Below are 15,827 nucleotides of genomic sequence, written 5' to 3'. Positions count from 1 at the left end.
ACCAACTTGAGTACTTTGATCTGTGCAATTAGCACTTTTTTCAAGTGCCACATGACGTTTGATTCAAGAACTGATCCTTTCAGTGTAGCAGAACCAACGTATCCAAAACTTGCCACCAACTGAAACCAGTCAGGCGCCTTTACTGTATTGCTTTCAGCACCTTCTAAAAAACATTTTTATTCAGGCAAGCATATCCAGACATGTAATCTTATGATGTATATTTGTTTTAAAACTGCTGGTTTTATTTATATTTGGATTAAATTCTTGCGTCAATTTTCCAATGGTTGATTTTACTTTTATTTTTTAATGTGCACTGCTGAGAGTTTTTTTGTTGATTAAGTGGCAATTATTGTAAAATAAAATAAAATAAAATAATAAAGCAGTGGATTCAATGCTAGACCACAAAAGGAGTTCAGGGTTGCCAGGCCCTGAATTCTGGTTGGAGTTCTGTGTCTTTTTAACAGCCAAAGGGGAAGCAGAAATCCGACAGGTGAGAATTTCTCCAAGTCAGGTAGAGGGGTTCATCTACTGGGGGAAAAACACTCACCCACTTATTCACTTAGAACAATAGAACTTTCAAACTGCTCATTAGCACCAGGCGAAAACGTTCCTCTTTAGCCAGGCCTTTGGCTGACTGACATCCAATGCCCCTTTAAAATGTGTTGGGGTGGTATTGGGTTGCTCTTGCTTTTATTTTTATTGTGTATTTTATGTTTTTATATTGTGATTTTATCTTGTGAACCAATGAGACCTGCAAGTGCAGGGCGGTATAAAAATTCAATAAATAATAATAATAATAAAAAAATGTGTGAGCAGGGATTATTGTTTTGTTTGTGTTCTTATTTTTATTATGTATTTCATGTGTGTGTGTGTGTGTGTGTATTGTGATTTTATGTTGTGAACCGCCCTGAGATCTACAGATGAAGGGAAGCCTACAAATTCAAGAAATAATAATAATAATAATAATTTCTGCTAAAGGGACATCTGCTCTGCCAGGGGGCGGGGGAGTCAGATTCCATAGTGTCTGTGTCAAAATGAGCTGCTGACAATCCCAGTGGAGTTTAATGCTCCTTACTCTATCCCAGAAAAAACTCTTGTAGCGACAAGCAGACACGGAACCTGGTGTTTCATAAGAACATAAGAAGAGCCTGCTGGATCAGGCCAAGAGCCCATCCAGCCCACCAACCAGATGCCCTAATGGGAAACCTGCAAGCAGAATCTGAGCTCCACAGCTCTCCCCCACCCATTTGTGATTCCCAGCAACTGACATTCAGAGGCACATTAACTCCGATAGTGGAGGTAGAACAAAGCCATTGTGTATCTGGTGGCCATTGACAGCCTAATCCACTTCCTCTGTGTATTTGTCTCACCCTCTTTTAAAGCTGTCCACTTTGGTGGTCACCGGTCCCTTTTGTGGGAGCAAATTCCACAGTTTAACGGTGCTCTTTGTGAAGAAGTGCTCTCTTTTGTCTGTCCTGCATCTCCATGGACTGCAGGGGAAGAAATAGCACAGTCATTGTGCCTTTGAGAGCAAGGTGACCGTGGGATTCTGCAGCCGTGTGTTTGTGTGTGTGTGTGTGTCCGGTATAGAAAGCGGGCCTGGAAGAATCTGCAGGATAGAAGCACCTGCCCCAAGCCCTTGCCCTGCATGCTCATTGCTCCAAAAATAAGCATTTTAGGATCTTAGTCATGATTGCACATTAAAATTCCCTGTCTAGTCACAAAGACACCTTGAAGAGGCAGGAAAAAACCCAATGTCTTCACCACTCTTAAATTGCCATATTGACTGTGAGGCTGTTAAAAGGTTGTTAAGGCTAACTGTTAAGTGATCTTGTATATGCAGATTGTGCATGAAGTGTATGGAGTGTAAAGGGAAGGGGTAGTACCTCTGGTGGGGGACACATTGTGCTCCTTTTGGGGTAGCTTGTCTTTTGGGGTAGTTTGTTCGCCTTTGGTCCCCAACCTGCACTCTGCTCTCACCTGGGGCTCCTAGAAGCTGTTGGCATGAGACAGCGGCCACATCCCAGGAAACGGCTTCAATTGGCCAGCTAAACCAGGCAAGGGGAGCTGATGGGTCTTAAACCATTGGTGAGTTAGGGACTTCCCTTGTATGTGAAGGCAGATTGGATGGAACAAACAAGACCGAGTCCAAAGGTCAAGAAGGTGGTTTCTGCATGTTTTGTAGAGGGAAGTGAGGGACAGATGGGGCTTGTTCACCTGGGAAGGTAGCCCATCTAGCAGAAGGAAAACTCTGATCCTAAACCTCTGCTGCCTTGTGGGATATCTTTGGGAGAAGAAAATGCTCAGGAGTAAACCCTACACAAATCCAAAGTCCCTAAGGCGGTTGGATGACACCTTGTATACCTCCTTCTGGCAACTCTTACACCCAGGCTGGCGCCAAATGTATTGCTCCTCCTTCCTTTGGACAACATCAGTGAGGCCAAAGGGGGTGTGTGGTGGTCTTGTTGTCTGGGCAGCTCACGACCTCCATTCACACTGCCCAGGCTTGTGCCTTGAGGTGATCACTTTGGTGCAGTGAACACAGCGGTTTGAGTTTGATTGTCTCTCAGGATAGACGGATGCCAACAACATTTGCAGATTGACACACACACACACCGTGGGGGGGATGCCCCCTCATCTCAATATCTGCAGAAATGGGGAAGGAGAGTCGCAGCCCAGCAGAAGGTTGGCAGAACCACTAGCTTCTGAGCATTACAGTTGTTATGGCAACTGCATCAGAAATAGTCTGTCAATCCCCATCCAAGTTTGCCTCAGGGCTGGTGGACCACATTACTCACATGGGAGGTAGGGCTCTCCATGCTCAGTGGAAAAGCTTAGCTACTGCCAACCCCCCTCATGTAGGGAGTCCCTTGACATGTGTGGCAGAGGCTCCTGGGAACACCTGCCTGCTGGCGTGGAAATTCTCCATTTCATTGGGATGGCAAGAGGAGGATCCCATGTCAGGGAAAATGCACAGGCCACCTCTAAACAGTGGGAAACAGTCTACTCTCAGAATAAGACACCCACTGGGCCCTTCTGCCTCAGAGAAAATCGGAAGAGTCATGGAGAAGTTGCCAAAAAAATAATGAATGAATGAATAAATGAGGGGACAGGAGAGGGTTGCTGAAGCAGTCATGGCAGAACATTCGAAGAGCTCCCTTGTCATATGAAAGGCGCATCAAGTCAGAAGCTGAGCATTGTATCACCCCCCCATTTCCCCCCACTTTTCTTTCTTCTATCATGGAATGCAAGGCAGCATATGTGTGCTTGCAAAACAGTCTCCCATCCAGACACTGACCAAATTTACACCTGCTTAGCTTCGACACATTGGTTGCAGGTCTTTAGGGCACTGGTCCTCAAGCTTTTTTCTCTGGGCCACACTTTCAGAATAAAAATTTGCTCGGGCCTTGAGAAATTTATCCCTTGATGCTCTGGCTCTCAGTATCACTTGATGCTGTTGCTCTCATCTTGAAAATATTTCTACCCGTATTCTGCAATTTATATATAGATATATGGATAGATAGATAGATACTATACTGTTCTATATTACACAGAAATGTTTAAATGATTCTTTGCTTGTCCTTTAATCTTCCTGCTACACTCGCTATCCTCTGCTACCACACCAGGGTGGCATGCCGCAACCTTGGAGAACCACTGCTTTGGGGTCTGAATGGGGTTGGAGGAACTTGGGTCTTCCTGAGCCAGCAGCACCTCTGCACATGCATGAATATTTGGCAGAATAATGCTTGCTTTTGTAAATAATAATAAAAGAAAGATTCTGGAGTGCAGGAAGCTGCCTTATATAGACTCAGAACATGAGTCTATCTAGAGTGGTGTTACTTACACTGGGTGGCAGCAGCTTACTAGAGTTTCAGACGGGACACTGGAGATGCTGGGGGTTGCACCAGGAACCTTCTGCATGCAAAGCAGAGGTTCAATTGCAAAACTACAGCCTGGCTTCCCATTGGGAACAGAAGAGCAGAAGCAAAGAACTTCTCTGAAGTTTCTCCATAGGTAGCATCCCCACAAAAGGAGTTCGGGAAATGTGCTTATATTTCCTCCACACACTTCTAAGCAACCTTTCAAGACTACGCAGGCTTCTCAAGGCAGCTTGCATTAAATAAGGACAACTTCACAATACGCAGAGAGCTCTGCAAGTGTTGTAAAAATCTAGCTCCAAAATGCTTTGCTCTTTCACAGTTTGTTAATATTAGACTGTTTAGCACATTTCTGGTTGAAGAAGCTGGGCTATTTTCATTGGTTGCCAGATGGGTGAAACCTGGAAGGGCTGTTATTATTAGGTACAAATTGAGTACACACCAGGGACTGGAACGCCTTGCGAGAAAAATAGACGAACACACACAAACCTCCAAGAGGAGTACAGTTAGAGGATACAGAATATCAAGCCAGGGAAGCGGGAAGCATCTCAATATTGTTCACTCCTCCTGCCCTCCAAAGCGACTGAACAATTCTCAGAGCTGGTGGTTGTAGGATCTAAAGAGAAGCGCCAGAGCTCAATGGCAGAGCAGCTGCTTTGCATGCAGAAGGTCCCCAATAGCTGGAGTAGGAACTGGCAATGACCCAGATCCACCCAGTGGCCTGGCTCTTCTTCCCCTTCCCTCTCTTCTGCAATGGAGGACTCCATAACCTGAACTTGTTTCAGAGCTCAGAAGGCCAGCAGCTTCCATTTGAGCTTGTTGTGAATTCCTGCTGGAGGTCCATTGCTTGGTGGCACAGCGTCCTCTTTGCCTGCAGAAGGTCCAGGGTTCAATCCTTACCATCTCGTGTTGGGTCTGGGAGAAACCCTTGCCTGAAACCTGAGAGCTGCTGCCAGTTAGGGTGAACCCAGTGGCCTGGCTCAGGATAAAGCTGTTTCCTGCATTCTCGCCATCTTTCTAGCGGATTCTCAAGGATGCTGCTCCAGGACCAGCCCTCAACCTCAACCTTCAGGCCTCGGTTTGGGTTTTTGGGGCAGGATTTGATGATGAGTCTCCGGATGGAGTGTTGGAAGCTTCCGGAGGTCTGGACCCTTCAGGAGCAATGCTGATGCTTTGTCCTTTTTGTCTTGTTTGCTACCTTTCTGCTTCTGGACTTGACCTGCTTTGGCTGCAAGACCCCCACCCCACCCCACCCGCCCAGTCCGTTTGGGCCAAAGTCGTATGCAGGGACCTCTACCACACAAAGACTAAATTAGGCAGTGCACTTCTTTCTGAGTCCCTGTGCTGCTCTCCCCTCCTCTGCCGAGGCTGCTGCCTCGTGGCTGTGCTGAGAACGTCAGCAATAGCACCTGGATAGAACCACAAGGGTCCTCGCTGAGCTGTTATTTGGGGGGACAGGTGGCTACTGAGAACAGGGCTTCCTTCAGTCAATTGCATCGCCTCTCAATTGGATTTCAAAGAAAGCTCCCCTCCCCCTTTCTGTCCATGCCTGGTGTGCCCTGTGCAATGTAGGCCTCCCTGTTAGGACGCTTTGACCTGTGCATGTTGGAGTGAGGGGTCTGGTGCCCGTGGGTCACCTTGGCAGGTGTAGTGTCCAGCTCCGTGAAGCTGGGAGCTTGTTATTGCTCACTTGTTGTTTGTGGTGGTCTGGCAAGGGCCAACATTGATGCTGAAATCCAGCATCGCCTGAGCTCTGCGAGTGCGGCTTTCTCCCAATTGAAGTGCAGAGTGTTTGAGGACCAGGACATTCGCAGGGAAACCAAAATGCTTGTTTACAAGCTATTGTACTAACAACCTTACTGTATGCTTGTGAAACATGGACCACTTATCAACGCCATCTCCAACTCCTCCAAAGATTCCATCAACGGTGTCTCCAAAAATTTTTACACATCGTTTGGGAAAACAGGTGAACTAATATCAGTGTACTGGAAGAAGCAAAGATCACCAGTGTTGAAGCAATGATTCTTCAACATCAACTTCGTTGGACTGGTCATGCTGTGCAGATGCTGAATGATTGTTTTCCAAAGCAACTACTCTATTCCGAACTTAAAAATGGAAAGCGTAATGCTGGTGGTCAACAAAAGAGGTTTAAAGACTGTATCAAGGCAAATCTAAAAAAAAGTAGTATAAACGCCGACAACTGGGAAACACTGGCCTGCGAGTGCTCCAGTTGGAGAACAGCCTTGACCAAAGGTGTCATGGGCTTTGGAGAAACTTGAACTCAGGACACAAGGGAGAAACGTGCTAAGAGGAAGGCACGCCTGGCAAATTCACACTGTGATCAACTCCTGCCCGGAAACCAATGTCCCCACTGTGGAAGGACGTGTGGGTCCAGAATTGGCCTCCACAGTCACTTACGGACTCACTGTTAAAATCGTGTTTATGGCAGACAATCTTACTCGGCTACGAGGGATCGCCAAAGAAGAAGAAAGAAGAAGGTGGTAACTGGGAGCAGGGCTTCCTTCAATGCACATTCAGTTGATCTCTTCAAATTGGTGCAAGGGGATGTGTGGGGCAGGGGTGCCTACTTGAATAAAATATTAGGGTGGGGCAGGTAAGGCCTGCCCCACATAAGCAATCACAAGATGCAGCACATGCATACCATATGAATGGCAGTGCCCCTCAACCTGGGAGGGGGCAGTCCCCTCAAATATTTTATTGCAGGGACCAAAAGGACCTTGGCCCCTAGGACATGGCTCCTATGGTGTTGGTTAAGACCTGCAGCTCAGCAGTAGAGCTTTTGCTTTGCATGCAGAAGGTCCCAGGTTTGATTCTTAATGGCATCTCCAGACAGGGCTGGAGAGACTCCCATTTCATTTTTTAAAAAAATCTTATTAATTTTTCACAAAAATATGTTTACATATTTTGACATAAACCGTAAATTGCTTTATCTGTTGATCGCCCTTCCCTTCCGTGGTTTCCATATTTACCCTTAAATGCTGCATATTCCGCCTGTACTATTCAATATATCCAATTTAACCTATTTGAATTAGAGAGACTCCTGTCTCAAACCCTGAAGGGCTGCTGCCAGTCAGTGCAGGAAACACTGAACTAGAGGGGCCTATGGGCTTGGAATGAAGGCAGCTTCCTGTCCCAGGAAGTGCCCTTGTAGCAGTGGGTAGTTGGCAGAGCCTGGGGCCTGGGCTGCCCCCAAAACTGCCTGCCTGCAATCCTTTCCCTATCCTGGCCCCCTTGCTCTTGAGAATCAGGGGCCACTCCTTCCGCCCTCTGGGGCTCCCCCTTCCCCAATGCACATAGGCCAGTCCATGCATGTGCAGAGTGTGCACTCGGCTCCCTGCTCTTCCCCCACTCCACGCCATTCGCCCGGTGCAACGGACCATGTGCTCGCTGGGAGAGGACTCAGCCCTCAATTCCTGGTTGCCATGGAAACGCCATTAGAAATTGCATTAAAAAGAAATGAAACCGGGAGCTCCTTGGCTGGGCACGAAAGGAGATCAGGGAAAGAGCATCTGTGCGTGCATGTGCTGAGGGACCCGGGAGCCCCTTTCGCTTGGGCTGATGCAAGAACAGAGGGAGGGAGGGATGCAATGCTTCTGGCCACTGCTCCTAGACAGGCCCAACTGTACATGCCCAGATCCATGCAGAATCACCACGTTTGCTCTCAGGGATGTTTGGTGTAGATGGATCTCTTGCAAGAAAACACAACAGCAGTGGGGCAGCGCTGCTTTACTAAAGTGCAGTAGCTCTACCAGCTGTGGGGCAGGCAGAAAGTCAACAGGTGAAGCTTTGCCCTAGGCTTGAAGGAGTAAAAAATGGGTGGAAGGAGCAATAATGTGGGGTTGCCCCTGGAGTACGTGGCGCAAGGTATCCCCATTATTCTTGTACTTTTATATATTAAAAAAACTTTTAAAAAGATGCTTCCTATTTCTGGGCTTTGTTGTCACCCTCTTGCTGGGCAGTGGTGGTCCTCCTCGATTAGGCTGTTTTTAGAGCATATTGCTCAGTGGCACAGCATCTGTGTGCAGGAAGTCCCAGGGGTTCAATTCCCAATGAAAGCTCCAAGCACAGATGCCCTCTAGGTGGAACCCTGAACAGCCTCTGCAAGGCAGGGCAGGCGATGCTCGCTAGGTGGACCAATTCAGCCTCAGGTGGCTTTCTCTGTTCTCCGTTAAGTCAAAATGGTCTTCTGACCCCCTGACAAGGATGCAGGGCAATTATGGGGAGCAGGAGTTGTTCTCTGGGGGCCCAGATGGACGCTGCTGCACTGCTCCCCCACCCTCTTACCACAACAAAGAGCACGGGGAGCCACGGTCCTCCCTCCCCCACTGCTGTGCCAACCCCCACACCCGCCCCAAGAAGCAGACAGGACAGCAGACAGCTAAAAATACCCCTTCCACTTTATTTGGATTTCTTTTCCTCTGCGCAGGTGATTGACAGGGCCACGTAAATACATTCTCAGCCAGAACCGCTCGCCTGCACCCCACCTTCCGCTGCTGGCTCTGAAAGGTACCCTCTGAAGCGGGACAGGGGGGCAGGTCAGGTCTAGAGCCCTCTTAAATGCCCTCTGCACCCTGCCCCCTGAAGTTGAGTTTGCAGCTTCCGGGGGGGGGGGGCAAACAAGCTGCACCAAACCATCCCGGCTCAGTCCCCATATTCGTGACCCCCGCAGCCCCCCCAGCCTCGGTGTCCATCTGACCCTTGGGCGGTGCTCCTGCCTCTCCCTTAATCCTGCGCAGCCCCCACCCCGCCCCATTGCCACAAGCCGGGCCCAGCTCCTGCTGCCCAATGGCAGGGCTGTGCCGCCTCCACCACAGGACCCCCATTCCCCCCCCAGACCTCCAAGACCCCACCCCACCGAATGTCCAAGCCCTGGTCCAACCATATTTGGGCTGTCTGCACCCCAGTCCCCCGGATCGGCCGGCGGCTGAGTTTCTGCCAGCTCTGTCAGAAGCACCCCCCACCCACCAAACGCAGCCCTCTGTGCCTTCCCCCATGACCTTGAGCACCTGGGTTTTGCAGTGGGCGAGGAAAGCCAATTGTGCGTGAACGCAGCACCCCTGCCATCTCCATGGGCACACTGCATTTACACTGCGCTGCCCTGCAGATCTATTCCCTCCCCCCTGCCCAACCCTCCCAGTTGCTCCTCTCTGTGCCCAGCCTGCCCTTGGCTTCCTCCTTCTCCTGCCCCTAATGCCACTGAGGTCCACTGGCCTGATCCAACCCAAGAAGGCAAGGCGCTGGGGAGGCCAGGATAGGTGTGTCCGGCTGGCATGGAGCATGGAGTGGTTGAGGGGGATGGGAGGGTGGGCTTGGCCAAGCTCCAAAAGGGGTTTGAAAACTACGGGAGGTTTGGCACAGCGGGTGGGGAGGGGAACGGGCCAGGTTGGCCAATGCAATTGGGGGGGGCAGCAGCATGGAGGAGAGGCAGGAGGCGGAAGGAACTAGGTCATCCCTTGGGTGCCTCCAGGCCACAGGTTGGTTGGTTGACACGTACAGGAATGAATGGCTGCGGAAGGGCATATCAAAAGTACAAAAGGACCTGGTGGCCTGCTGGGGGCCACTGCTGCCCCAAGGGAAGTCTGGCTGGTTTCTCGGTTTGGCACAGGTCATTGCTGGCAGGGCCACGGCGGTGGGCAGAGGGAGGCTGCAGCACAGATGGGGTTGGCAGGTGCATGTCTGTGTTTCCCAGTGTATGGGGAGGGGTCTCTCTCTCTTTCTGTGTGTGTGTGTTTGTGTATTTGTGGTGTGTATGTGTGTCTAACTGGCTTTTTTTATATCAAGAACACTTAAGTTTAAAATCTTTACAAAGGACAAAACACGGCGTTTTCCGTTAGTGTTTTAAAGAACTAAAGATCTGCTTAAAAAACGTCTCTTGGAAAGAAACAGACGGACAGGAAAAAAGTTTTCTCCACGACACGAAGGAGAGGTGTGAGGGTTGCGGGGGACGGGGCGGGGGGGAAAGGAGAGCCACCTGGACAGCATCTGTTTGGGCCCAGCACCAAGCGCAGGCTACATATCCAGGACACAGCACTGAGGCTTTGGGCACCGGACTGCACCTGCCCAGGGCTCCCTGGCATGTGGTCCCAAGCCGCTGTCTCGGCATGGCAACTCAGCCCACAAGAGTTGTTTTCCCATGGCACTGACTGGTAAATCTCTAGTGGTAAGGAGGGAATGGCAGGCAGGAGCCACCCCAAGGCCCACAGTTGGGGTTCCCCAGGCAGTGCCCTGTGGCTCTGGGGAGGTGCCGGGAGGGGCCTCCAGCAGGTTCAGAGGGCTCCCCGATCCCCTCCTGCACAGTGTCTGGACTCGGGAGCAGGCGGCTCTGGTCACAGTTTTTGGCCCCCTTCTGCTCGGCCAAGACCCTTGCCGGGCCTCCAGGAGAGTCAAAGCACTTGATACAAACGAAATCCCCAAAGGGCGAGTAGTCCAGGGATGCTCGCCACACCTTGCCGCCACTCCCCCCTCCCCCCGGCAGTGCCAGGTCCGGCGAGGGCGCACGGGGAGTGCACGGGTGCTTGGGGCAGGCTATACCCGGGTGGTGGAGTGTGAGTGCGGGAGCCCAGTACTGCTGAAGCTGGCGGCGAAGGTGTTGTAGGGGTGCAGGGTCTGCAGCCCCACCAGGGAGTTGGGGATCATTGTGATGGTGTTGGGCGTCATGAGCGGGATGTCGTCTGGCGAGCGGCGAAGGGTGAGCGTGTAGTCGGGCAAGGCGGCAAGGCGCAGGGCGTCGTGGGGGGCCTCGCAGTCGCCGTGGTGCGCCTGGTTCGCCTGCAGCGATGGCATCTCCTCCTCTGGGGTGTGACCGATGTCGTTGGTGGCGCTGGCGGCCCGCTGCGGGCTGGGCTGACGGTGCGTGTCCTGCCGGCGCTTGTCCTTGCGGTAGTAGAGGGCGGCGAAGGCCAGGACGTTGAGGAAGAGCAGCGAGGCACCCACGGCGATGGTGACGCTCAGCTCGGTGGAGTAGTCCCGGGGGTTCTCCACCAGCAGGGTCCCCGCCCCGTCCTGCTCCGGGTTCCACTTCTCCTGTGAGCCCTCGCTGGTGTAGGCGGTGGAGATGGCTGGGCGCTTGGTGCTCCAGGCCTTGCTGTTGGGCCGGCGGGTGATGTGGGAGTTCTGGGTAGTGTCGGGCGGCGGCACCTTGGTGGTGGTGGAGGTGTAGTGGAACATGTCATGCAGGTTGTACAGGTGCGGCACCAGGTGCTTCCAGAAGGCAACCTTGGTGGCGCGGTAGTGATCTCGCACCCGCGGCTTGAGGCCGATGTGCAGGTAGAGCTGGTCGCGGGGGTTGTACTTGGACCACGCCACCTCCTCAAAGCGGTTGGCCTTGGTGTGGATGAACTTGGTGTCCTGAGGCACCGGTTTGTTGGGGTCCCTGGAAGTGTGAGAGAAAGAGGGAACACAAAGTCAGCAACGTGACTTTGGACAACATTATTATTATTATTATTAGATTAAATTTATCTACCGCCCTTCATAAATGGATCCCAGGGTTGTTCACAGAATAAAATACAAGCTAAAACACAAGTAGATAATTAAACCAAAACAATAACACACACACCCTCCCACAGATACATTTTAAAAAGACTGTCAGATTTTTATTTATTTATCACATTTATATGGCACTTCTTTCTCCTTGGAACTTCAAGGCAGCGTAGGTGGTGCTCCTTCTCCTCCGCACCTCATCCTCACAACAACCCTGTGAGGTAGGTTAAGGTAAAAGATGCCCAAGGTGGTACCCAGTGAGCTTCACGGCTGAGTGGAGATTCGAACCCTGCCCTCCCAGATCCTAGTCCAACACTACGCCAGCTGGGCCCTCGAGGGAGAAAGAACCACTATGCCAGCTTCAGAGGCCTTAGAAAGACAAGTGGCCTATCCGGGGTAGTTAACACCAAAGCAGAAGCAACAAGGTATTAAAACATAGGCGGTTGATTTAAATGGCAGGCCCTGAAATTCTGGTTCTGTAAATCTGAGCTCAGTCTAGAGCAGGGATGGGGAAACTTTTTCAGGCCATGTTCCTGTCTAGGCAAGCTTCTGAGGAAAACATGCCACTCATGGGTGGGCCAGAGGTGAAGTGGGTGGAGCAACATGTGTAGTTCTAACCTCTGTCCAGTAAGCTGTGCATTCACTTCCCCACCCTCCATCTAAACATGCTTGAGATGCTACCAGAGTTCAAGGACACGTCCCAGCCAATCAGAAGCACTAGGGATGAGAGGGAGGGCCATAGCGGGGTGTGGCCTGGAGAGAGAGTCCCAGGGGCCAGATGGAGAGCCCTGAAGAGCCTCATCTGGGACCAAGATTCCCCACCCCTGGTCTGGCAGATGGAGACGAGGCTTTTCTTGAGGAACCACCTTTTGCTTAGCCTGATGGTTGATCCTTTTTATTCTGTACTGCCCACTCCAGTGGGAAGTGGCCCTTTTTGACTTCAAACCCTTTTAACTGAAGGAGGTAGGGATCAGACCTAGGACCCTCATGCCTACACAGCCTAATGAGCTGCAGCCTTTGTCTCAACCTCCTGCTCCATCACCAAAATCAACCAACCTGTTTAATGCACAACTTTGCACAGGGAGGCAGCATGGCAGGAGATGTCTACAGCTTGCAAGTAACACAGCCCCTGCAACCATTACATATCCCTGTCCTGCACCCCCCTCACCTCTTTTTTTGATTGAGGTTCGTCCACTAGGGAGATGACTGGTACCCCCCACCCACTTGGCCCCTGGGGTGGGAAGGGGTGGTGGTGGAAACCTACCCGGTCTTGGCAAAGTTTGTCCAGTAGGTCATGACCACAGCACTCAGCATGACATCGTTCTTGGAGAAGTTGCAGGGGAAGAGATCAGTGGGCCCGATCATGGGGATCCCGAAGACGTAAGGCACCTCGTCCCCGTGGGCGGCGTCGGACCAGGGCGGCTTCATGAGGCTCTGACAGTGGTGGTAGAAGGCGTAAAAGTACGTGGGGGAGCCATAGCGGGCATGCAGGTCAGCGGTCACCACTGAGGGCTCCACCCACTGGTGGTCGGTGAACAGGGCCACCAGCGTCTTGCGGCGCGTCTCGGGGTTGTCCCGGTCAGCCCAGTCCGTGTACATGAACTTGATGGTCTCACGGAGCGTGTCCTTTCCCTCAGGGTAGCCATACAGGTTGTCCACAAAGTTGGAGACGGAGTAGTCGAAGTCGCTGCCCGAGACACCGTCCTCTGGGTCCACCACGCCCTCCACGAACTTGAGCCCCTCGCCTTGGTTGACGCCCAGCATGATGTCGTAGTTGAGGAACTCGCCCTGTTCCATCAGGATCTCCGGGTCGTCAGGGATGACGTCCCCATCAATGACGGGCCCGAAGGCCACATGGTAGCGTGCCGGCTGGATGTCCTGCTCCACCAGCTCCTTGGCGCTCTTCTGCCGCAGGCAGTCCACCATGTCCACCGTGTCCAGCACGTTGCAGCCAACCTTGTCAGCCAGCAGGCTGGTGTACTTCACTGGCTGGTAGTTGACAGCCCAACTGGAGAGGGCAGAGCCACTCTGGATGATGGCCCTCTGGAAGAGGCCTGCAGGTGGGAGACACAGAGGTGAGCAGAAAAGGCTTGAGCATCAACATCAACCTTCTCTCTCTCTCTCCTGCCTAGGCTGAGGAACCCCTTAGGATGCCGCCCTGCCACAAGTGCTGAAACGGCAGAATTGACTGCTGAATTAAGAGGATGTCATGACAAGAGTGTTTACGGTGGAACAGAAACCCCTGAGGGATCACCTACCAAAATATCAGCAATCTATGAAGTTGTGGGCGGGATTTGGCATACGAGCAGCAGATGAATGAAAGACTGAATGGCAGCGGGGTTTAGATAATGAAAATACATGTGTTATGAAACAGCTTATAAAAAGGAGTATAAACCAAACGTCAGGAAAGGAAGGGTGGTGGAAGTCAAGAAGGAACTTGCATGTTTTTTAAAAAATGTATATGGTGACAAATGCTTTGAAATATTGCTGGAGACTTAATAAAAATGATATATGTACACATACAAACACACAAACAATACGCCACCCTGTTTTCCTGCCCACAAACAATGTGGCAGCCATCAGCCTCTGCGGGAAGCTAGCTCTAAAGGGAGAGAACAGTTGATGCTGCCCTGCGGACCTTTGGCCTCTCCTGAACTATTTCTGGGAAACACAAGAAGCCACAAGACACACCCAACAGCCCCTCTTTCTCTTGCTGGGCTCCAGAAATGGGAAGAAACGGTGCCACTTTCTTCTTAGATGCTGGCCTGGCTGCAGAGTGTGGGGCACCCTGGGGCATTAGCTTAAGCCCCCCCCCCCAGTGTTCACTAACCCATTGCCAGCAGCCTCTGGCGGGATGCTCAGGCAGGGCCATGTGTGGCTCCGTCCTGCCCCGCCCGCCACAATAAGCAGTAAGGGGAGGAGGGTGTTGGCAGCGGCCTCCCTCCTGCAGGCAGGGCTCTTGGAGGCTGCAGGCTGGCGGCTTGGGGGTTAAAGCCCCACACCACTTAACCCTGTGCATCCCACCGGGAGCAGCCCTCGCTTCCTGCCCAGCTGGGCCCCGCTCCGTGCCAATGCCCAGTGGCACAAAGAAGCCTTTTTGCTGGAGGGAACACAAGCGGCAGGGGCGGTGGGGGGGGGTGGCGACAGCAACGCAGAGCCTAGGAAGCAGGCCCACAAAGGGCCTGGGGCTGGCAGAGGAATGCTGGGCTGGGTGCCAAGGCCCCTTCCATGCAGCTTGTCCTCTGAATACAAAAAGGCCCCAGGAAATGGCAGCCTCTGCAGCTGAGACAGGGGGAAGGGGCCAGAGGGCAGCGTTCCCTCTGCGGCGGCAGAAGCACTCAGCGCTTGGCCTGGGCTCCCCAAAAGAGCAATGCCACACAGGGAACCGAGGCCAGGCCTCGTCTCTCTGGATGGAGGAGGGAGAAGCCCCCTGGCTCCCGACCTGGGGAGGGGGGTAGATGTCTATTTATAATCGCACTCTCTCTTGCTGCAAAATATCCTCTCAACCAGCTGCATACCTCGTCAGCGTTAATTGCCTCTTGCCTACATTTTCTGTCGGTATTTTAACAACCGTTGCAAGGGCGCTGCGTCATCGCAAGGCTTATACCAAAGCCTTCCAGGACATCCGCCGAGTGGAGGAGGTCTTGAATCAGCCACTCAAGAGCAGTTGGGCATGCTTGGAAGGCATCCGGGCTCTTGCAAGGCTGGGGCAGCTAAAGAGACCGAGCTACGAGCTGGGGAAAATCCCTGGTTTGAATCTTGCCCCAGCCATGAGAACATGATGAGGGCCTGGCTGCTAGTTTGGGCCAAAGTCCAGCACCCTGACTTCACAGCGGCCAGCTGGGGGTCTCGATTGGAAGCCCATATACCAGGCCTGAGCACAACAGACAGCACTCTCCCCACCTGCAATTCCCAGGTATTCAGAGGCACAGTGCCTCTGACCAAGGGCAAAGAACACAGCCAGATCCTCTGGGATTTGTCTAATCCTCTCTCAAAGCTGTCCAATTGAGTGGCCATCGCTGCATTGCAAGAGAGCAAAACTACATGCTGAACTATATGCTGTGAAGAGTTTTTCCTTTTGTCTCTTCTGAACATTCCAACATTCAGGTTCATGAGCGGCCTCAAGTTCTACGGTCACTGAGAGGGAGGAAAAGACTTCTCATCCTCTCCCCCCCCTTTCACACCAGGTGTAATTGTACACACCTCTGCCATGTCCCCTCTCACTCGTTTTTCTTCTTCTAAACTTATTCACACACCCTCTGTCTTTTTTCTTCTGTAAGCCTCTAGCCACTGTTACACAGTGATAATGATGCTCCTCTACCTTACAGAGGTGTTGTAAGGCAGAGTTTTCCAGACTGTGTGTTGTGACACGTTAGCATGTCAGCTGTAGTGTGCAGGTGTGTTGCACGAACGCTTCCTGCACTGCTGCCGGGGCTGGAAAGGGGTTTG

The 15,827-nt window shown here is 52.0% G+C and overlaps 1 protein-coding gene across 6 annotated transcripts in view; it reads right to left on the bottom strand.

Annotated features, from left to right (window-relative positions):
• Positions 1-8,278: 8,278 nt before the first annotated feature.
• The window catches only part of NLGN3 (neuroligin 3), a 60,077-nt gene continuing 52,528 nt past the window's right edge, over positions 8,279-15,827 (bottom strand). For all 6 annotated transcript variants that reach the window (XM_083596644.1, XM_083596639.1, XM_083596642.1 and 3 more), the window contains 2 exons: positions 12,643-13,432; positions 8,279-11,271 (listed from right to left, as the gene is read on the bottom strand). In XM_083596644.1, the coding sequence (XP_083452770.1) occupies positions 10,425-11,271; positions 12,643-13,432 (1,637 nt within the window). In that variant the 3' untranslated portion in view covers positions 8,279-10,424. The remainder of the gene's footprint in view (positions 11,272-12,642; positions 13,433-15,827) is intronic.

The sequence above is a fragment of the Podarcis filfolensis genome, assembly GCF_964270895.1.
Source record: "Podarcis filfolensis genome assembly, chromosome: Z".
Taxonomy (NCBI): domain Eukaryota; kingdom Metazoa; phylum Chordata; class Lepidosauria; order Squamata; family Lacertidae; genus Podarcis; species Podarcis filfolensis.
The sequence above is the reverse complement of the archived record's forward strand: the minus strand, read 5'-3'. Positions and strand labels throughout refer to the sequence as shown.